Genomic DNA, 23,167 nt, shown 5'->3' with positions numbered 1-23,167 from the left:
GCAGGACTCTTGAACATATTTTGTATACTAGTGTAGTAGCACATATGGACGCACATTCATTGTTTAATCCTAGGCAGCATGGTTTTTGAAGGGGCCTATCTTGTACTACGCAGTTGGCTGAATTTGTGCACGAGCTGGCAGAAGCACTGGACAGGCGTCTTAGCGTGGACTGTGTGTTCTTGGATTTCAAAAAGGCATTTGATACCGTGACGCACTGTTTACTAATAAAAAAAATGGCTTTTTACAATATCAGTCCTCAAGTAATATCATGGGTAGAAGATTACCTACGCTTACGTCAGCAGTTTGTGGTGGTGAATGGTACTCAGTCACAGAAGGTGCAAGTTGTGTCCGGTGTTCCGCAAGGCTCCATGTTGGGGCCGCTATTGTTCTTGCTGTACGTGAACGACATTAGTGACGGAATAGTGTCTCAAATGCGGTTATTTGCGGACGACTGCGTTCTCTATAGAGTAGTCACTTGTGACCGTGATGCTGAGATCTTTCAGGAAGACTTGAACAGAATCTCAGAGTGGTGCGTCAAATGTAATATGAATTTGAATTTGTCTAAAACTGTTCATATGAAATTTACAAGAAAGAAAAACCTTGATATGCAACCGTATGTTATTAGGAATGTAATGTTGGAACAGGTATTCGAATTTAAATATTTAGGTGTTTATTTTACTCCCGCTTTGAATTCGCGGCGTCAAGTCGATTATGTCACTGCTAAAGCATGCAAAATCCTGGGATTTCTTCGCCGAAATGCAAACACTTTTCCACAGTCATGTCGGGACATCTTGTACAAGACTTATGTGAGGTCAATTCTGGAATACGCGTGTACGGTTTGGGACCCGCATACTCGTAGAGATAAAGATAAGCTTGAGCGGGTGCAGAACATTGCCGCTCGTTTCGTATCCGGCAAACGCGGGGCTCAATACAGCGCATCGAGTACGAAGGAAGCACTCAACTGCGAATTACTAGACATGCGCCGTAAGAAGTTGAGGCTGAAGTTTTTCCATGCTATTTATTATTCAGCTGCTCGGGTTGATCGCGAAAAGTTTGTGCGAGAGCCTTTTTATAGATCCGATCGTGTTGACCATGATATTAAGGTCCGTGAATTTGCGTCAAAAACTGAATTGTTTAGAATGTCTTTCTTTCTTAAAACCATTATGGAACTGAATAGACTGCCGAGTGATGTTGTGAGGGTTGAATCAAATGCTGCTTTCTTTTTGATGTTGTAGATTGTAGATGTGCATTGCTAAGGGCATTGCCTTTTTTTTCGTTTTGCTGTTTTGTTATCACTTTTAACACTGTACAGGAGCAGAGGTGTCGTATGTATTTCTTCTTGTACTTCTACCCTCCCCCCCCCCCCCCCCACTGTAATGCTTTGGCGCTGTGGGTTCCTTCATAAATAAATATATAAATAAATAAATAAATAAATAATGACCTTAACTCTGAGAAGTTTCCAGGCCCAGGTGGGCGTACGGCTTCATTCTATAAGGTTATATATAACAGATAAGGTGGCTGTCGTCCTAGTGTCATTCTTTAACGAGGCTCATGATGCGTTGGTACTTCCGCCATCATTTCTTACGCCACACACTGCTCTCATACTGAAAGCTACAGATGAGAATTCGCGGATGCAAATTACTTCGTATAGGCCGATGTCTGTTACAAACATGGACTACAACATAAGAAAATTCTTGCTATGAAGCTACAAACTGATAAAGAGGTTGGGGAAAAGGTTGGGTTTCGTCAGCTAAGAATTAGCTGACAAACTTCACACTTGAGGCATAAAAGGTCGATCAATAATTACAAATATACACAAAGCCCGGTCTGTTCTGCAGTGTTGTAGTGTTAATTCTGACATCGTTTCAATACTAGAGCTAGGTCTCGGGAAATTGTTTGATAGAGTACCTCACGATATTTTCTTGACTATATTAGAAAACGCGAACGTAGGACCCTTGTTTAGAGAAGTTGGTCGGAGCGCGAATCAAAGTGGAACGCTCGGTAAGTCAGGGTTGCCCTCTGTCGCCATTGCTTTTTTTTCATGTAGATTGAATCCTTTGTTTGAGCGTAGTCAACAGCACCAGCATACCAGGATTTCGTCTTCATGCAGTGCAAGTACGTCTTCTTGGATGTTTAGACGACATAGCAATATTTCATGCTGATTATGAAAGCATCATTAATGCTGCAAAATTGTCAAAGGTTCCTGTGAGAGTAGTGCCAGCGCAATCAACTGGGGATAGTGCTTGGAATTTCGGCATGAATACTGGCCAACGACTCCAAGCATTTCTGCAACATAAGGCAGGAGATGACACCTGTATCTTATTTGGGAGTGCCGTTGGAAAATTACAAAACCAGTGAGCCTTTGTGGCGGCGGAAAGTATTCGAAAAGGCTGACAACCTAAAATACTTTTACTGCTCAATTGTTGCGAGAACAACGATGAGTAATTCGTTTTTAATAGGCAAGCTATAGTGAACGCGTGAACAATTAATTGCTTGCATTATATATATAATGCAAGTAATAATTGTTCAGGTGGGTGTTAATGTGCAGAAGTTGCGTAGAGTTTTCGCCGTTTTCATTAGGGTGTCTACGTGGGTGCGCACATGGCCAACCAAACGATTTCGTCGTGTGCGCTAAGAAGGATTGAGTTCGCCGCATCTCTACAAACGGCAGCTAGTTCACAGATTCATGCTTTTCAGAGATATATTAGGCGCGTTTCTGCGGACTGTTTGTGAAGTTACACTGGGAAGCGCATTGCCCAATTTAGTAGTCGCGTCGGAAGGTACGCTACTAGGCATGGTGGATACCTAAAAGAGGTCTACCTCTCATGTATTTTTCTGTAGGCTCGTTTTTCACTGGACTGCCCTTGCAGTGTGTCGCGTAAAGAAAAAAAAACTATACAAAGATCTGTGTGATATTGTCTTACGAGTTGTTCCGTATATATTCCACTATTTTACTGACCATAGGCAAGTGTTCTTAAACGAGTTAAACGCACGAATGTACCAAGAGGGGTTAAAACGTTTTACTTTAAGTTGCATACAAATACGTTTGATGTGAAGACTTATCGGGAGCAAAAGGGATTTCTCGTGGTTTGGGAGACTCACTGTTTCATTTGTCTGAAGCCAGAAACGATCAAGCATGTATTTCTAGTTTGCTGTGAAGCACTTTACAGCGAAGCTCTATATGGCTAGGGTTCCATGCATTTTTGTTCTCCATCAAAAAAAAACTATCATCATCAATGGCTCTTACCCCCCTAAGCATTTATGCTTCCGTAGGCAAGCAAAAAATGCAATGGCTCATAGCCCCATAAGGCTGATGCTACAAGCACTCAGCAAAGTAAAGCGAACAGTGCTTAAATTCTTTGTAATCACGCATACAACATAAAGAACAGTGTGTCGTAAACTGTCATCATCAATGGCTCATACCGCTGTGAGCAATGGCTCATACCTACATAAGCAAGTGAAAAAATACAGTGACTCATAGACGCGTAAAGTTCATGGCTACTCATTTTGCGCGAATTAGTTGCGATGGCGCTACTCCAGTTGCGGTTGTCGGTGATTTCAATGTGGATGCCTCGGTACCGAAAAGGGAGCTGTTTACGCGTTCCGTGTTGCAGACATATCTCTTGCGATGCCACGCCGATCTGGCCCAACCGACCGCCCAGCGGCGCACGTGCATGGACTTGACATTATCAAAGAATGGGATCGCAGCTGCGAGTGAAACAATGACCGCCGATCAAGACAATGAATGAGTGTGCGTACCTTTCGTCACGATGACCACCCATCAAGGCAATAAATTAGTTTGCACCTTTGCTCAAAATTCTGTGTCACCTCCGTGTCGTGTGCTAAACAGCTTCGCTGGTCAACCACCTTCACAGAGTGGAATGGCTCATGATATTTTTTCGGAGATATCTTACAACAGTAGCTGTGGACGCTATCGGCATAAGATTTTTGAAAGTTGAAAATGAGGATGGTATTCCATTTGACCTCATTATGATTTTGGGCCTACACAGAACTGGGCAACATAGGATGGCAGTTCGGAACGCTAACATAGACGCAAAGTGGATAAGGCCATATTAGCACAAGCGCGGCCGCACAAGTTCTGCGGTCGTTTTTAACATATTGTGAGTGTGCCTTTTGATTATTTGGGAATGTGTATTTTTTATCCGGGCCAATGACCGGCAATAAAGAAAAAAAAATTCAAGGAAAGAATCAGTAGAATTATAGCAGTGTACCAGTTTCAAAGCCCGGAGCCTGAATGGCTTCCAAGAGTTGAAGAATTGTTAAACATGCGCGAATGGAATGGAACTGCGCAGAGCCAGTTTCTAGAGACTCTTCCCCCGAATTGAACTCTTTCTGTGATTCTTCTGTTCAAAGTGGCAGTAAAGAAAAAGAAGTGTTTAGCTTAGTGGGTAAGACAGTCGGCTTCTGAGCGTGGGCTCGTAGGTCCAAAACTCACCACCGCCAGCGTTTTTTCTTTTTAATTTAGTTTGTTTTTCTTCATGGAGCGCATCGCGTTACGGGTTACGGACGGACAGACTGACGGAGAGATGATTACCTGAGTCAGTGGGCTAAGAATGCTGACGCATTAAGACGAATGATCGAAGTGTCTATTAGTATTCTTTTCACTGCTATCGTTACGTCTCGAATGAAGGAGCCCTGCAGTTGTGACGGGTGCGACGAGTTAAACCCATGGTTGGTGATTTACGCTGTCAAAACACGCAACGCTTGACCCGGTTGATGATATCTGCAATGCCTGTTCAGAACACGAATGTTCATTTCCGTTCTCTGTATTGATGTTTGAAAGATGTAACCACCTTATAGTTTCCGCTTGTGAGTAAGATTTTTTTTTTTTGAAAATTCGAGAACGATCGGTTCACTTGATTACCGACCATCCATTAAGAGCACCTTTCTCTTTACAAACTTTGCGCGTAGCTATATTTTCCAGCCTAGCGTACCGGTGAACGCTTGGACAGAAGCGTTCGGTCACTAAGCTAGAGGCCAATTGGTGTAGAAACTGAAGTTGTTTCCTCGCACTCAGTGCAACTCGTTTTCATCTCCAAGCACAATGCCCACCATTTATGACCGAAAATCATAGCTTTGGCGAAGAAACGCGCACCGCAGAAATATTGGGTACAATTGGGCTTAGTCGTATTGAGTGAATGCTGCGTTAGTGCAGGTAAAAGGCATCCCGCTCCTGGAACATTACCCAAACGACTCAAGGCATAGTGACTGCTGAGAGCGGGTGGTCCAAATAATGCACATTCACGCGGCACGTGCACACAATGCGGCAGCGCGCAACAGGAATTATGTTGGCGCAATCATCTTCGTTGCGATCGGCCGTCAGGTAATCGCAGAATACCCTGTTTTCTTGCGCAACGACGTCGGCTTAGCTTCCCCCGCTGTGACTGTGACGTAAGAGCTTCAGTAATGGCGCATTATTCCAGCGTTTGTAATTAGACTTAACGGACACGCACATGTATTTTATGCATTTTCCTCTTATCTCTCGGCATTGTAGTTGTCGGATGGGCACTGAATACGGACAGCATGGCGTAACCGTGGCACATCAATGCCTACTGGGTTTAGACGAACTTCGTTCTCGGCTTGCGGGGGTGAAGAAAGTTCTCGCCAGTGTTTTACGTAACAGTGCTATGGAAGGTCAAACGATAGCGTGCTTTCAAGTAGATGAACAAAATATAGCCAGATTGCCTATCAAACACCAGTTGCCTTGACGGTTAGAAACGAATTCCCCTAATCTGTGATTAAACAAGGAAAAGGAGGACGATATGGTTGACACAGTTCCCGCAGGCGCCAGTTATTAATCAAGCTGTATTGCTAATTATTCCGTACCATGGAATTACTGCTGAAGAGAAACTCAGGCTGCAGGACAGGACATTTAAGCTCACAAGGCGATCGTGCAGTAGAGTTCTTTTTCAAGCCTCTGTTTTTTCACAGTCAACATAAGTACATTCTCGCTCATAACCTTCCGCTATACGCTCACTTGAGAAATGGCTGCCTTAAATTCTATGCAGCACACCTAAAGGACTCCTTTTGAGACAGAGGTACACAGGAAGACGGACACTTGAAATGATTAGCAGTAGGCGAACGTGGTCTTTGCAGTCAAATTTCGACATTGGGACTTGTGTTTCTCAGCTCAACAGATGTTTTGAATTGCTTTCCCTGACAGCCATTAAATATCCTTCTCCCCCCAACTTGGAGAAGGATAAGGAAGCTATATGAATGCTGTGTGGAAAAGGAGTTGTCACCTTGAAAAACACAATTCTCCTTGTCTAATCGGTGGCTCCTGAGGCATGCGTTGTGCGACCACTGGTAATCACTTCGCGTCACCTTTTTTTTATGCGAAGCATATTACTAGAGCTCAACCCAGCTCCTCAGGCGCGGCGGTGTCGCCTTCAATACCACGTGACACCGTGGCGTCACGACAGAGGAGAAACGGGGCTCCAACTCGCGCCGTCGCTCGCGGCGTCGCCTTCAAGGCTGACCACGTGACACCGTGACGTCACGACAGAGGAGAAACGGGGCTACAACTCGCGCCGTCGCGGCGGTATATAAGCAGCTGCGCTTGTTTCTAGGTGGCTTTGGCTCAACTCCTGCAAGATGGGCTGGGTAGGAATCGAACCAGGGTCTCCAGAGTGTGAGACGGAGACGTTACCACTGAGCCACGAGTACGATGCTTCAAAGCGGTACAAAAGCGCCTCTAGTAAATGCGGTGTTGCCTTAGAAACGAGCTGTTTCTAAGGCTCAGGCGTGCGTCGCTTGCTCAGGCGCACATTTCGTTGCCGCGCCGAACGCTGCGTTGCTCGACGCTCACCGCGTCCAATGCGGGGCGCGTAGTCGCTGCGCCGTAGCCCATTGTCTTACACCCCTTGGCGGGTCGACGGGAACGCTGTCGCGTTCCACTCTTGAAGGCGAAGCAGAGTAACGCATGAGTTGTTTCTTCGTCTAGCCGAACCAAATATAGCCAAGCAACAGCAGTTCACCAGGCTAAACAGTGGTTCAACAACTAAAATAAAGGCTAGTATGCTTCGCATCCTGGGCTTAACCTTAGCTAAGCCACAGCCATTTTTTGTTTTCGCTTTTATGCTTGTACCGCGGGGCACAAGCGTGTACTTTTCCTGCTGCCTGAAGCATGCTTCACACTGGTCTGTTTATTTAAACATAGTCAAAGCGAGTAGTCATATAACGAATATTATTGCGTGGTTCTTGTCTCTTGCAAATTCCAGTTTTCTTCTACCGAAGCTACAAAGTATAAGGTTTTTATTTGTCTCTTCTAATTTCATAATGCATGGTTGGGCGAGTTGGTGGAGTAACATACTTCGTAGACAGGAAACACAAGGCGAGAGCTGTGCGGCTTCCTCTTTTGGCGCTGCAACGAAGTAGCAGCGCCAAAATTCCATAAACTTTCGTAGATTTGAACCTGTCATACATAGTTGCGGGAGGTGACTTTACCTAACTTCAGTTGTCTGCCGCCACTTCTACTTCAGCAAGCGAAGTACCATGCTACTGAAAATTGGGAAGCACCCACCTTTTCTTATTCTTTGCGAATGCCGACGGCTTAACATCCTTCGTTGCTTTAAAGCTCCCACATATCAGTAAGTAAAACAGACACGCTGAGCTGTTGGAGGTATCAGCGACTTAAGCTAAATTACCCCTTGCAGCTTTCGTAAAGATAAATGAAAGGCGGGGAAGTAAACCACGACACAGCTCGGTTGGCTACTGAGCACTGGGGAAGAGATATAGAATGAAGGAACACAATAAGGATTAAGCTACACTATAACTATTATATCATGATAGTAAAGCTCACAGAGTATGACACAGATACCTGGCAGCTTATTGAAAATTAACTTCCTGGTCGTAATTAAAGATGCAATAGCTTTGGTCACAGCTCAAGAAAGTTAGAAAAGTTCACTGAAGGGTTTAGAGTGGGACCGGTATGGCCACATCAGAACATTGAAAGTGCAACAAGTGAGCAGCACCATACAGGCTTATATGCTTTAGAACCGTGCAGGTGAAATGGTTTAGTGTGGTAGATGTTGGAAATTATCATTGCGCAGGACATCGAGGATAATTGACGAGAGGGATAAGGCGCGTCACCCGGAAGTCTGGTGGTCTTTGGGAGGTTGAGTTTTAATGGCTTTATTCTCCGCGCCAATATATCTTGAATCAGGTACTTTTACCACAGCGTCAGCGCGTAATCCAAGGTTCTACTCGCGCCGGAAGAGGTTTTCTGGAACATTTCGGCATTAAGGGGTAAAATAATGTTGTGGTACTTGGTATCTGTTAGTCAATATTTTAGAAACGTGACACCATGTTCATGAAACACATGATTTCTTTCCTTTTCATGTGGGACAGGACAACGTTTTACAAATGATTACCTAATAATTAGAAAACCTACTGAAGAGACCACAGGGAAGAGCCGGCCATCGTTGCTGGAGTAACTAGTATCATTACCACGTGAATATTACAATATAATAAAGACAGCGACGTGCATTTGAGAGCAGTGTTAGAGGGATCAATACAGTTTGGACTCCTACATATTTGTGTGACTGATGCTTCGACACAACGAAACGTTTGTTAAGGTCGCGATGTCGATGTCGCGATCTTTTACGCGTGTGAAACAGCTTACTGCAGTAATACATACATGATATTGTTACGGGGAGAAAAGACGCTTGGAAACACGTTTACAAGACATATACGACGGGCAGAAAACAGGCATACAAGAAGAAGCCCGTGCGCACGACTATCGGCGATCATCGTCTTTTTAAGTCCTCTCATCCCACGTTCGCTACTGCAGCGCCTCGTAGCATGACCCCCAGCGGCGGAGGTGCTGTCCAGGCGCTTCGTAGATTTGAGTGATATCGCTTCAGTCAAGCGACGTGAATTATATCAGAGGAGGGTCGCGGTATGGAGGCATCGAGAGATTGTAACTCGTAGGTCCCATCTGTCGCTTGATGCAAGACACTGTATGGTCCTGAGTAGGGTGAAATCAGCTTCTCCCAAAGACGAGCTCACCGTACTGGTTTCCAAAGAAGCACGATGTCACCAGGGTTAAAGTGGGCATCGCGGTGACGAGCGTCATATATTCGTCATTGCTTTTCTTGGGAAGTGGCCAGACGCAGGCGTATGATCTCACGTGCCTCTGCAGATCTAGATATGGCATCTTAGGCATATTCTGACGTTGTATCGAGAACGGCTGGGAGGATCGTTTAAAACAGCAGTATAGGTACTCGTGCATACAAGAGATAAAATGGAGAGAAACCAGAAGAATCATGACGGGACGTATTGTAGGCGAATGTGACCCATGGGAGAGCGACATCCCAGTCACGGTGGTCGGTAGAGCCATACATAACCAGCATTTCTGTGAAAGTTCTATTGAGCCGCTCTTTGGGGCCGTTGATCTGATACGCCGTTGTAAACTTGTGCTTCGTAGCGCAGGCGTGCGAGATGTCCAGGACAACCTGTGAGAGAAAGTAGCGGCCCCGGTCGGTAAGGAGTTATCGGGAAGCGCCGTGATGTATCACTGCGTCGAGAAGGAAGTCAGCGACTCGGTTGCTAAACTGGTAGGGAGAGTCCGCGTGATCGCGTACTGGGTGGGGTAGTCCGTAGCAACTGCTATCCACTTGTTTCCACTATGCGATAGAGAAAAAGGGCCAAGAAGGTCATGAACAACCCAAAAGAATAGCGCAGATGGTATTTCAATGGGCTGAAGACGGCCAGCTGGTATACGGCTGCTGATTTGGGCTGCGGTGCTGACAAGATTTAGAGGAGGCGGCTTAACGGCAAACGAAACGGTAAATACCGGGCCAAAGGAAACGACGCCGAACATGGCTATATGTCTTTGAGACTTCCAGGTGACCAGTGGTTGGGACATTATGCAATTGTGCGAGAATTAAGTCTTGCGCATATGCATGGGAACAACTATTAGCAGTTCAGGGCCATCAGGGTGCCTCTTAGAACGGTACAATATGCCATTTTGCAGCACAAACATGCGCGAAGCGGGGGAACTTGTCAGGTCTGTCAGGCTGAGAATGATGTCTCTCAGGTAAGCGTCGCGCCGTTGCGCATCGGCGATGTCACCAAACGCAGTAAGCGCGAGGACGCAAGTTGACTCGTCGGTCTCAGGCTGGTCTGGTAGGTCTACTAGATGACGTGACAAGCAATCAGCGTCGTCACAGAGTCGGCCTGTCCTATACACCACTGTGTAAGAGTACACTTGGAGCTGCACAGCCCGCCGACCGAGCCGTCCAACTGGACCTTTTAAAGATGAAAGCCAGAATAGCGCGCAGTGATCGGGGATAACCGTGAAATGCCTTCCATGGAGGTAGCGCCGAAATGTTCCTACTTCCCAAACGAGCGCCAGGCATTCACGTTCGGTGATCGAGTAAATGCGTTCGGCTGGTTACAGAAGACAGCGTACGCAATGCCACGGTCGCAACGGTGCTGTCATTGTGCCGAAACAGCACCGATACTGTGGCCGTTGGCATCGGTGCGAACCACCGTTGGGGCGGACACGTCAATGTGGCCGAGAATCGGTGGCGGCTTGAGTCTCGTCGTCAGCTCAGTGAATGCACTAGCTTGGTCGGGACCCCGGACAAAAGTCGCGCCTATCTTAAGCAGGTCCGTTAGAGGGCGTGCGATGTCAGCACAATTTATCATGATTCTGCGGAAGTAGGAGCAGAGGTTTGCAAAGCTGCGAACGCCGGTAACGTAGGTGAGCGCAGGTGGGCACAGAAAAATCGTTGACAGTGCGAACTTTCTTCGGAACGGGACCAACTCCGGAAGAGTCGACGAGGTGTCCGAGCACAGTAAGTTGCCGATGGTAAAAGTGACATTCCGTCGAACTGAGCTGAAGTCTCCCCTTGTGAAACACTAAAAGAACTGTCGAGAGACGCTTGTGGTGTTTGTCGAAAGTCGGCGCAAAGGCAATGACGCCGTCGAGGTAGCACAACCAGATTGACCACTTTAAGCCGTGAAGGAGGGCGTTCATCATTCGTTCGAATGTGGCGGGAGCATTGCATAGCCCGAATGGCATCAACTTAAACTGATAGAGCCAATAAGGTGTAACAAACGCCGCCTTTTCACGATCCATGTCGTCAGCTGCAATCTGCCAATACCGGGAACGAAGGACCGAAGAAAAGTACCTGCAACCACTGAGGCAGTCAAGGGCGTCATCTATCGGATACAAGGGGGTACACGTCTTTTTGTTACTTAGTTAAGATTCCGGAAGTCGACACAGCAGCGCCATCTGTTGTCCTTCTTTCTAACGAGCACGACAAGAGACGTTCATGGGCTTGAAGAAGGTTCGATGATGTCATGGGCAAGCATTTTGACAACTTCCTTTTGTATAACTTGGCGCTCAGTGGAGGAAACACGATAGGGACATCGGTGTATGGGTTTGGCATCGCCGTTGTGAAGTCGATACTCGACAACTGTTGTTTGGCCCAGTGGTCGCTGACTGAGATAAAAAAAATATCCTGGTACAACATGAGCAGGCCCCGAAGCGCATGTACGTGTTCGACCATAAGCTCAGTGGCGATCACCTTTGCCATGTTATCTACCATCGTGGGGTTCGAACAAGCAGGCTCAGTTAAGACGGAAACATGAAAGTCGGAAGCTGGAGCTAGGGTTGCAGCAGAGATATCCTGGGGCATCACTTGAGGGCGTAGTCCAATATTCACAATAGGGAGAGATGCGGCATTTCTTTTTGTGCTGAGGACCGAGTGCGGGACATTCTGCGAACAGAGGACAGTAACGTTGTGCGACACGATGTAATCGCCGTCGTATACAGGGGGATCAGGAGAGACGTCAATGTACGCCACAGCTAGATGTGGTAGACGAATGTAATCGATGGAACACAGCAGACTCAGCGCAGGATCAGAAGCCCAACGGCATGAGGTAAGGCAAGCTGGATAACTCCTGCAGAGCAGTCAATAAGAGCATAATGTGCCGCGAGAAAGTCAAGTCCTGAGATGATTACATGTGGGCACTGATCCAATACATAAAAATTGGCAGTGGCTTAGCTCGGCTATGCCAGGATATTAGTAGCGAAAGCTAAGGCATATCATGGTTAGCGATGGTTAATGTTGATTGCAAGTCCAGGTTAGTCTTGTCTAGCTATGTAGCTGGGTTTAGCCAGTCGTTCGGCGCGCTGTTCGTCCATTTCCTGGACGATTCGCTTTCTCTTCATCTCGTTCCGATGTGGATTCCAGGCGTCCTCCTGCAAATCAGAATTATGGCCGTCCATACTGCCGCATCAACTGTGGTTGCGGCGCACGCGAGCTCTCCTTTTCAATCCTCCGATATGTTATCAGGCATGCGACGCAACTGGCGAAGCGAGCGGAGGCGAGCGCCGCGACGAGGAACGCGTGTGACGTCATACCGAACGGCGGCAGCGGAAAGGCGCGGCACTGCGCAGCGGCGGAACGCCTGTGGCTCGGTGCTAGTAGTGCATGCGCAGTAGTGACTAGAGAGCGAGCGAGAGAGAAATATCCGCGGCGAGGCGCGCGTTGTGACGTCATGTGCGTCCTCGTAGCACCACCACGGCGAAATCGCAAGTTCGCGGCCAGTAAAGCTTGCGCTTTAAAACAAAACTTTAATCTGGCGTCCGGCAACAGTCACACGGGCGGTACACATCCCAGCAGCAGCAGCCGGAGTTGCGCCATCGGCTCCACGGACTACAGCTATCGCAGCAGGAGTAAGAACTTTCTTCAGACGAATACGGAGGTTTGAGTTCATGAGTGACATGTGGGCGCCGGTGTCAATGGGTGCGATGACAGGTATACCGTCCAGGTCTACGTTGATGAGGTTGTGATGTCCAGGTAGTGTGAGCAGAACAATTTCCGGTCGGGTTGTCGTGGCAGGCTCGCCGCTAGGAGCTGCGCCCGTCAGTTTTCCGAAGGGCGTCGGGAGTATGAGGGCGAAGGAGAGTGATGACGCAGATGTGAGCAGTGCAGGCGTCGGGATGGTGAAGGGGAGTGGTTTGATTGTGTTGGCCATGATGGCGGAGCGCTGTCGTCGTCATTGTGTGCCGGCACTCGGGAACTACCACCTAGACGCTGAATGTTTCGGTAGCTCGGCCAAGGCTACGAGTTCCAAGCACTGCGAGAACGGCGGGAAATGTGTCCCGTGTATCCACAACAGAAAGCAGATGGGCCTGTCATCGGAAGTGTGCCATTATGCGGAATTCTGGTAACGAGGATGAACGGATAGGCTTCGGTATCACTTAGGTGTGACAGGTGGGTGGTAGTCATGTCCGTTGTCTGGGCAAAGCGCTTGTAATCCTGTGTTTACGAGTTCTTTACACACAACAATTTGGATAAGGGAAATAGTTGCATGGGACTCGTCGGAGTTACGCACCTGAAGGGAAACTGGGGAGGCAGCTTCCCTCTCGCGGCGGATGGTGCGCACAATATTGTCAGATGCAGCAGGAACGGGTGGAGCAGGTGGGAGAAGGAGGTCCTCGCAGGTAGACGTCGCAGCCGTGTGCGAAAGACGTGTGAAGTTCGGAGTAACGCGGCGACGTTTTGCTTCTTCAAAGAGTCGGCATTAACTGATGACGTGCTTGCACTGAGGAAGAGTTCTTAAAAGCCATAGGCGTATCATCTTTCGCGATAGCTTTGAGTATATGCGTAACCTTTTCCGTTTCCGGCATTGTGTCATCGGCTTGACGACAAAGCGCGAGCACGTCGTGGATATACGTCACATATGACTCGGTGCACGTCTGAGCTCAGCATGCAAATTCTTTCTGGGCAGCGCAACGGCGTCCGATGGATTTGCCTAACAGATCGATGAGCTTTTGCCCACATAGCTCCCAGCTCGCACGTTCCTCTTCATGTTTCAGAAACTGGACTTGTGTCGTGCCCGCCAGGTAAAATATGATGTTCGCTACCATCAGATTCCGGTCCCATTTGTTGCTAGTGCTCACCCGTTCGTACAGTTGAAGCCAATCTTAGACATGGGTGTTGTCAGAGCCGGAAAAGGTACCTGGGTCACGCGGTTGTGTGAAGACGATGGGGCGGTTGGCGGCGGATGGTTGAGGCACGGTTGGCGATCTGCTCGAAGCATTCTCGTACCGCCGTGTGCTGGCATTGTAGGTGCCGCCAAGGAGTGTCCGCTGCGTAAATCCGTCTTGAAACTTGAAAAATCCGCGCTGTTCACCAAAATATTACGGGGAGAAAAGACGCTTTGACAATATATTTACTAGATATATACAGCGGACAGAAGACAGTCATACAAGATGGAGCCCGTACACACGGCTCTCGGCGATGATTGTCTTTTTCAGTGCTCTCATCATCTTTCGCTACTGCAGCGCCTCGTAGGAATATGAGTCTGTATAATGCGTAATATTATAAGGAAGTGATGCACGAGCAACAACCCCCATTTGTAAATGGCGGTGCTTGCAATCGTTGATTATTCCTGCATTACACTGAAAGAAACCTGAGAGGTTGACAGATTACATAAGCGTATCGTGTGCCTAATGTGGCGTTAGTTGCTCTTGCTGCAATAAAAAAAAGAAAAAAGACTGTGGTCTATTGTCGTCATCATTGTCATCATCACCGCAATGCCCATTGTCTATTTATCCTTCATTCTGTAAGATGCATTAGGCACTCGCTTGCTTTTAGGACCCTGTACTCATCTCCAAGATTAGTATCCCCATTCCCCGGTCGCCCAGCTCTCAAAAACTACCTCAGTCGTGCTGGTTCACATTGACCCTGAGCCGAGACCTCGGGCTGTAGGAGTGCCTTGAACTTGGTAATGCATGAATTTCTTGATCTACCAAAGCATCAACTACATAGTACTGCAGGCTGTGAGACAACTTAGAGCTGAGTCGACTTTGAACAGAGCACAATGAGACGATCACCATCCTTTAAAATCATTCATAAGTTTACGACATCCAACATAGACTAGGTTATAGCCCGGCTTGTTGCTGCTTAAGACAGAAACGTTCACATGCTAAAATCAATGTAACGATACGATTCAGCAATGATAACTTAAGAGCCAGCTCCACAGGCCAAATTGTCCGGTGCGAATCCCATTTAAAGAATATCAGCACGAACACTGAATTGCTTCAACTAAGATGTTTTCGAGGGCAAGTCGGATAGACTGGACGTGCTTTGTGAATTGAATTTTGCTTAAACAAAGTACGCTAAACAAACAAAGAAAGACTTACTTGTAGACCATCTGAAGCTTTGCTGATGTACTGATATACCTCCCATGCTCCACAGTTGGCTGGGCTTCTGTACACAGTCATGAGAAAGTGCATACCAAAGAGCGGGAACAATACCAGCACCGCTCGTACCGCTTTCCTGTGACAAAAAAAGTAGCAAAATCTAAGTACCCCCTAAGCAAATTCTTTAACTGTGCAGCAAAAACTAGAGAACGTTAGGAGGCAAGGATGAAATGTAAATTTAGCTTTTGTCGTGTATTTAATCATAATCACCTATGAATGCGTGAGGTCGAGTTGGTGGGGCAGTTGATTGAGCATTCGAGCTGAAGCACTCAATCGACATGAACACAAGAACGTGACCCCTGTTTTGCGTTTCTTTATGTTCCTGACCATCCAGCGCTTCAACGGAAACAAACAACAACTATTTACCACTTAGTTTGGCCCATTGTACTTATGAGCGAACATATCCAGTGTTTGTGTTCACATAGCAGTACAAATCAAGTCGCCGCTTCCCATAGCCCCAAAGCAGAGAAGCAGAAGGCACGTAATCTGGAGTGTATTTTCTTGCTCAACAAGCTTCGCTGAACCACTAGATATTCTTCAGTGCGTTTTTTTTTCTGCAATCGTGAGATTTCTCGCCTAATTAAGAATAAGTCCTTTTTTTAGTGGTCTAGTATGCATCCTAGCATACGAACACTGTAAGCATGCCTGTTCATTTGGAAAGTGCACTCCCGTGGATGGCATAGAGATTCAGTGATATGCGCAGCAGATACGTATCACACATTTCAGTCAACACATATTTAGTGAAAGCCTAGCTAGGTTGGTCAGTGACTATAGAGCTACGCTGCTGGGAGCGAGGTAGCAGGTTCAATTCCTGGGCCTGGCGGTGCTGACAACGGGACGGAATGAGAAAATTCTCGCATAAACAGATTTCTCCGAGCACTGCGTGAGGCAGTTTGTTAAAAATAGTATCTAGCATGAAGTTACGGTGCTAAGCATAACCCAGGTATACTTCTTTGACTCCGAGCAACACGAACTATCTATGAAACGAACACATGTAGATAGGGCATAAATCGCATCATTAATAATTTTAGTCACGAAGTGGAAGATATAATACATGTTGTCCTTCTGAGTGGTCGTGCTTATTGAGGCTAAGAAAGCGCACACTGTCGAAGCCATCATTACAAAAGAAAGAGGCACCACTGATACATGATGTTGATAGCATCGTTCACACCCTCACTGGCAGGAAGCGAGATAGTTACGTTTCGGTATATTGGCCTTAGCACCGGTAACCTTCTTTGTAAAAAGCAGGCGCCGCTTAAGTTGTCCCTGCTGTGATACAGCGAAGACTGAAGTCAGAGCAGCCTCACATTGCTTATAACTCTGCGACATGAGACCAAAATGCTAGTTTACTGCAGCGTTTGGATGGAGGGCTAGCTTCTGCCAAGTGAAGGTACGCCATATACACGAGTTAAATCTCAACCGTCGTCTTCGACGCCCCGATGTTTGGACGTGCTGCGTGCGCGGACGTATGTCACGTCCGCGCGTAAATCAGCGTCCACTCTGAGAAGCCTCCCTGCTCGTTCGCTGTTTATTCAAGAGCGTGAATTTCCTCAGGGTCGCAGCACAACCAAAGGCACATTCCTCAAAAATAAATATATCAACATATATGGAATGACGTTCCGGAGTCCAGCGCTGGTACCTCGCTCGCGAAAGCCGAAGTGCATAGAAAACAAGCACGGAAGAAAAACAAGATGAATAACAAAAATAAAAACGGCGTAGTGCGTGTGAATAAGTACGTATGTAAGAGAAATATATTCGGACAGGTTACGTCAGTCTCTGAGCAAATAATCACGATTACCGTGCCTTTCGCATTTCCTGAAGAAGAAGCCTCGCGCTGAATGCCCAAGCATCAACATATGTGCTACCTTGTACTTTCTTTTTTTTTCTGTTTACATTTCCTTCAACTATGACCTTGGCTCTTTATACGGTTTCTCGAGAAGGCCTTTGCATTCTTCCTCGCCGGAATTTCTTACTTTCATTTTGCATAGCTTTGTACTAGCAAATCTTTGTCAATCGCTTGCGTAGTGTTGACATAATACAAATATTCAGTGCTCCATGAGGACTTCCGGATGGCTTACCGAAACTGGCTAGGTTCGCTGGCATGGGTGCTTCTGAGCTTTGTGACGAGGACGCGAATGATGTTGCAGAGGAAAACGAAGTTTGCCTGCGAAAGGAGAGGATGGTGAAAACACCACCAATTACTGAGGCTTAATGGCAAAATTTAGCAAGTAAATATCAGGCATGAACACTGAAACTTGATGAGCTAAGAATAACAATGCTTGTCATATTGCTGTAGTCGTATTTCTGAAAACAAAGAACTTTTACAACGCTCCATAGACGTTCACTTGCGCTTCTGTGACTTATGTGACTGTGGGACAGTATTGTTGGATTTATAATCGTGAGTTATATGTCTTTGGAGATACCTTGAACATAAAGGAACATGTATTGATTCCAATACATGAGAAAAAAAATGTAGGCAGTGATACTTGTGAAAAAAAGTTTACATGGTAATTATGGCACTTTTATGTGGTACTCAGATTAAACGCATATATACGAAGGTGATCTGCGTGCTGTATCTTAAACAAAAGGCCTGACACATATAATCTTGTCGGTTTTTACACATTTCCTGCAAACAAGAGCGCGTGCGCAAATGCTTATATTCTATTCTGTCCTTGGTGTCACTGAAACACACGGAGCTTCATATACCGCGTGTAATAAGAGGAATTTTTTTAGCGAAAAGAATTTTTTCTGAAGTGCTCGACTTAATTCAAGTGAGCTTGCCGGTAAAAAAAGCTTTGTAGCGTCATCAGGCGACCACCTTCCGGAGTAGAGGGGAGAGAGAGAGCAAATGATAAATGAAAGGTAGGGAGGTCAAGCATGACTGAGCCCGGTTGGCTACCCTACACTGGGAAAAGCGGACCGAAAGATTAAAAAAAATTAGTGTCACGGGGTTTGAGCAAGGCAGCAGCAGAGGACGTTCGCTTGTCAGTGGGGTCGGAGAAAGTTCAAGATACTGCCAGACTACACTTCTGTGATATGTTACTCATATGCTAGCCACCTTTCCGAGTGGAATTTCTAAGCGCGGCATAACAACTTATCGAAAACACGGAGATATTTCCTTCATTAGATGATGCTGACCTTCGCAGCTTTTTAATATTGCAATCCTCTCGAAGGGTTTTGACGGACATTAACCTCCTTGCCTTCGTTGCAGGAGATGGATAGCGGTTGACACACATTTCACTGAAAAGGCAAGCACCCGGCTTATGTGTTTTCGAGCATTGCACTCAATGCAGCCTAAGATTGATTCTCGGAAAGAGTAGTTGTGTATCTCGGAGGTGAAAGGCAGAAGTAAAACTTACGAATAGGCAGAAGAGACCCGGAGCCAGGGTAATCCAGTTGTATCCCTCTATGTTGTCCATCCAGCACCTGCAATCACGACAGAAAGCGAACTCGCAGCGCTGATGCGGTTCCTCACACGAGCCATTGCGTTCGAAATGAGCGCGCAAAGGGAAGTATCGATGGAAGGAAATCAAAGCCAACGTTAGCACATCAAAGAGCCAGCCAGAAGCAAGCCCAGGGCACGCAGAGCAAGCGTTCGTGCATAGGTGAAGTCCACAATGAAAAGGTCGAGCTCGGTTCCGTTGTAAGATACGGTGCCTACGAATTCATTAGTGCTCCATTCGGTGACTGATTATTAAAGCTGGTATCCTAATTTTTCATTACAAAAATATAAAAAATAAGACAGAGAATACAATATATGACGAAGAACATCATACTTCAAGGAAATTTAGTGCAGATTGCAGACTAATGAATTGATTGATTGATTTATAGGCTTAAGGTCTCGAACTAGCACTGGGCCTATTAGGGGAGCTTCGGATAGAGCGACTCCGCATTAATTTTAACCACGTATCGGGTTCACTAAGGTACACCCAGGTTCACTAAGGTACGCCTTAATCTATTTCAAAGAGACGCGTTCACGGTTCCTTAGAATTCCTGCGACATCTTGCGCGCCTGTTAGGTAGATGGCCAAGCATCCCGAAAATCACTCGGTAATTCAAATACATCCAGATCACTCGCACTGTGGCAATCGATGTTACGTGAAGTGTCTTGCAAGTAGTTAGTCAGCGGGCATCGTTTGAGGCTCTGCAAAGCGTTACTAGATGGGCAGACGTTTCTGAGTAAAGCGAGCCGTTGTTTTGTGACGCAAGTGTGCGTGTTACGACAGCACGCTAAGCAAGCCGACGCTATAGGGTATGGCGGCAATGACACGCCTACTGATATATCGTGATCTAAAAAAAGTACGAAAAATACGCCCTACAACACGTTCTGTTACAAACTTGGCCTATCCCACTGCCGGTGTAACCTGCGTGAAACTGTCGTGCTCTCGTTCTTTATAAGCGAAGTGCTGCTACGCTACGTGAAGGACCGTCACAAAGTTGCCCACTATTCGCGCTTTCCATTCCAGCGTCTGCGCCACGCGCGTACGCGCACGTGACTCAAGCGTCAAATCGTCTCAAAGTTAGTGTCGGCACGAGCAGCGCATACATACGCGTGTGGGATAACAGATGGAGAACTCAGCTTATGTTCAGGAGAATCTTGGCTTGCTCCCAACACTGGATACGTAATCTTATTTAAATGCGAAGAATTCTTGTCCCAGTCAACTCCATTTTTTTCCGTGTACCAAGTATCTGGCCGCTTTCGCGAAGCAGCCACCAAGCACAGGTAAAGAGAGCGGATTGGATGGTCATCGTAGTTGAGTTCCGCCCTAATAACTCAGAGTGTTTTACCCCGAATATGTCAATTGCAGTTGAGTCTGCTCAATTTTTTTTATTGGAGCGGTGAGACAGGAACCTACCAACCCATTGTAAAGCGTCAAATATAAGCCAAAGAATGCTTCGCATTAAAAAAAATCTAAAATTTATTCAACCAGCAATACACCTGTAATTGCGTTCTTCGATAACATTTTTTATCACATTTATTTCGTGAAGGTTATATCGTGCACATGAATTCGTAAACGTTTGTGAAATTCAACAGGAATATATTATTAGCTCGCAAGCTTTGCTTCGTTTGGCTGTTTCGACTTACGAGGGAAGCCTAGCTGGCATGTATAGGCATTATTTATTGGAAGTGTTCATTGCACGTAAAAATATTGAAAAGTGGAAAGAGTCCTGTAATGGCACTGCAAGCCATGATTGCTAGCAGAGTGCGTTCAAAAATGCCTGAGAACGTTCTGGAAGTAATAGGCTGCTAAAACACAATCTTCTAAAAGTGTACTGAAAGAGTTGAAATAAGTCAAATGGGATTCAGTGCGAGCCATAAATTGAATACATTCAAGGCAAGCTTGAATAGAGCTGTAGTACGAGGAAGAGCCTATTACGGGAATGTAGAAACGTTAGCCCAGCTGGCAGCTATATTTACGTCCCGTTCCAGTCGGCACAGGACTGAATGTTCCACGTCCGTTTCACGAGCGCCAGCCAAAGGACACAAGCACAGCGCCAAGCACTTAAAGCACAACGCAGTAAAGAAGCGAGACCGTATCTGAAATTCTTGCCTCCGAGTACTTACCTTGAAGTTTTTCTGTGGGGACGTGAAAACGAACACAACATAGTTATTTAAATGGATGACAAGAAATACTGCCGTAATTATTTGAAAAGAAACAGACTGAGACATGTAAATACTTATTTATTCATTTAAATTTATTTAAATTAGTCATTTAGTTAATACTGTGCAACTTTTTGTATAGCTGCAAGGATCTTCATTTTAAGCATTGGTAATAGGTACTCAAAGGGCTGAAGAAAAGCGTCGACAAATAATTTTGTTTATGAAAAGCTTACTTTATGTTTTCTTCCTATCCGTAACAACTATTCAAGGAATAATAGCAATCTGTAATATTTTCTAATAAGAAATATTGTGCTGATATAAGAACTATCATGGAAGTAAGACAGTTTAAAAATAACAACTCCTGCGTTTTCAAAGTACAATATGTTGAAAACAACTCTAATATATTATTCCAGCTATTGCGAAGCACAGGTGAACAAGCTGTAGAACGAGGTCTGTTCCAAAAGTCAATGCAGCGAGTCAGCGAAAAGTGGGAAATGCTGTAGCGGCGACGCTATCTCTCGTTCTCTCCGGTCGAAAAGACCTGTTTGACCTCCAAAATGAGCCGGACTACTTTATGACAAGGTATAATTTTATGCATGTACTTTTTTCTGTAATTCATGTAGTTTTTCTCGAAACGAACATCGATGAACAATAGGAACGAAGATTTAATATCAAGTTTCCCATGAAACTGGGCACAGATGGCAATATGCAAACAACAAATGTTGCATATTACCTTTGACAAGGATGCCCTAACAGGATAGACCTTTGTTCAAATTTGTCCTGCGTTTGTGGGGTGGCTGTGAAGATCCCAAGGACGATGCAAGATCGGGATGTCTCTCCATCCTTGTGTGAAGGTGGAAACAACGATCGTGTGCATTATCTTATACTGAGTGACCGCTTAATAAATGTTACAATAATATCAAAGAGGCACTTTGTATGGGAAATTCGTCCGTTCCCTGGATTATGACTCAAAATTCTGAAATTATCAAGGTTTGCGCTTAGATAGCGCCAAAATTGCTGACTCTTGAGCAAACGGAGCGGCGAACAATCATTCCAAAAATTAATTTAGACGGCAGTGATGAATTCTTGCAAAGGGTCGTCATGAGCGATGAAATTTGCATTTGCGAATGCCACACCAGCCTGAAGTCGCAGTGCAAGGAGTGGAAAAAAGAAAACTATGAGTCGAGGCCAAAGACGCGCAGAAGAACAAAGTAATGTTGATCGCGTTTATTATTTACTGCCACGAAATTGGGCACCACGATTGTGGGACTGAAGGTGAAACTGTCAATGCAGCTTTCTACGTGGTGATCCTGACGCGTCTGAAAGATAGGGTGTATCACGTGCTCCTAAATTTGTCGAGTCAGTCAGTTAGTAGTAATACTTTATTATCGGTACTGGTATTGATGGGCTGTGCGACCCACGAGTCGGTCCTCAGTCGGCGGTGAAGGCGGCCTCTTGGACTCTTGCTGTAACCGGGACTTCTACTTCCGTAGCAGAGCTGGCCAGCAGCGTCTCTCACTTTTGCGAGCCCACAACCTTCTTGAGTGGGACTTCTGGCCCTTCTCCGCAGGCCCACCACCAGAAGGACATCAACTTTGTCAAAAGAGTGGCGTTGGATTCAGCACCACAATAATATGCCTGCGCACTCTATATTGATTATGAGTGATGTTTTGGCACGCAATTCTATCATAGTGCTGAAACACACTGCCTGCTCGCGAGATTTGGCCCTCTTGGACTTCTTTTTTCTTCCCCGAATTTTAGCTTTCCAAGGCGGCATTTTGGGGATTGGACAGCACTTGCAAAGTAAAAGCCATCTTTGCTGCTGAAGCGCTTGACAAAAGATGGCTTCCAAGTGTGCTTGGAACAGCGGAAGAGGTGGGACCAGTGTATTGTGTCTAATGGGGGGGGGGGGAGCATTTTAAGGTGACCACATTGATCAACCTGAAATATGTGAAATTATTGCTTTAAACGTGATTGCAGGAATGTTTCAGCGAGGCATCGTATATGTGCAAATGACAAAGTGATTTTCGTTAGGCTGCATAACAAGAAAAACGTTAGAACCGTTCAGAACAAATAGAAATAGCAAAACAATTGTGATCCTTTCACATGAAACAAAAAATTAACATATATATTTAAATTCAACGCTAGTCTAAACACATCTAAAAAGGAACCAATGCAGACTTTAACTGCAGAAGAAGTAAATTATTAGAGCGAACTAATCTATGGTTCATTTAAAAGCATGCGAGAGTGGGGCTTCGTTACACTCTAACCGAATTGTAACCGTTTTTATCGCCATGGTATGAAAAAATCCGTTACTTC

At 45.9% G+C, this 23,167-nt stretch overlaps 1 protein-coding gene across 3 annotated transcripts in view; it reads right to left on the bottom strand.

Moving 5' to 3' along the window:
- Positions 1-23,167, bottom strand: part of LOC142572356 (calcitonin gene-related peptide type 1 receptor-like) — a 107,092-nt gene that overhangs the window by 14,675 nt on the left and 69,250 nt on the right. For 2 of the 3 annotated variants that reach the window (XM_075681418.1, XM_075681417.1), the window contains exons 11-13: positions 18,607-18,673; positions 17,326-17,411; positions 15,188-15,323 (exon numbers count right to left, since the gene is read on the bottom strand). In XM_075681418.1, coding sequence (XP_075537533.1) covers positions 15,188-15,323; positions 17,326-17,411; positions 18,607-18,673 — 289 coding nt within the window. Of the gene's footprint in view, positions 1-15,187; positions 15,324-17,325; positions 17,412-18,606; positions 18,674-20,550; positions 22,408-23,167 lie in introns of those variants that run through there. The other variant, XM_075681419.1, reaches the window with a different exon arrangement.

This window comes from Dermacentor variabilis, chromosome 2 (assembly GCF_050947875.1).
Source record: "Dermacentor variabilis isolate Ectoservices chromosome 2, ASM5094787v1, whole genome shotgun sequence".
NCBI classification, from domain to species: domain Eukaryota; kingdom Metazoa; phylum Arthropoda; class Arachnida; order Ixodida; family Ixodidae; genus Dermacentor; species Dermacentor variabilis.
The sequence above is the reverse complement of the archived record's forward strand: the minus strand, read 5'-3'. Positions and strand labels throughout refer to the sequence as shown.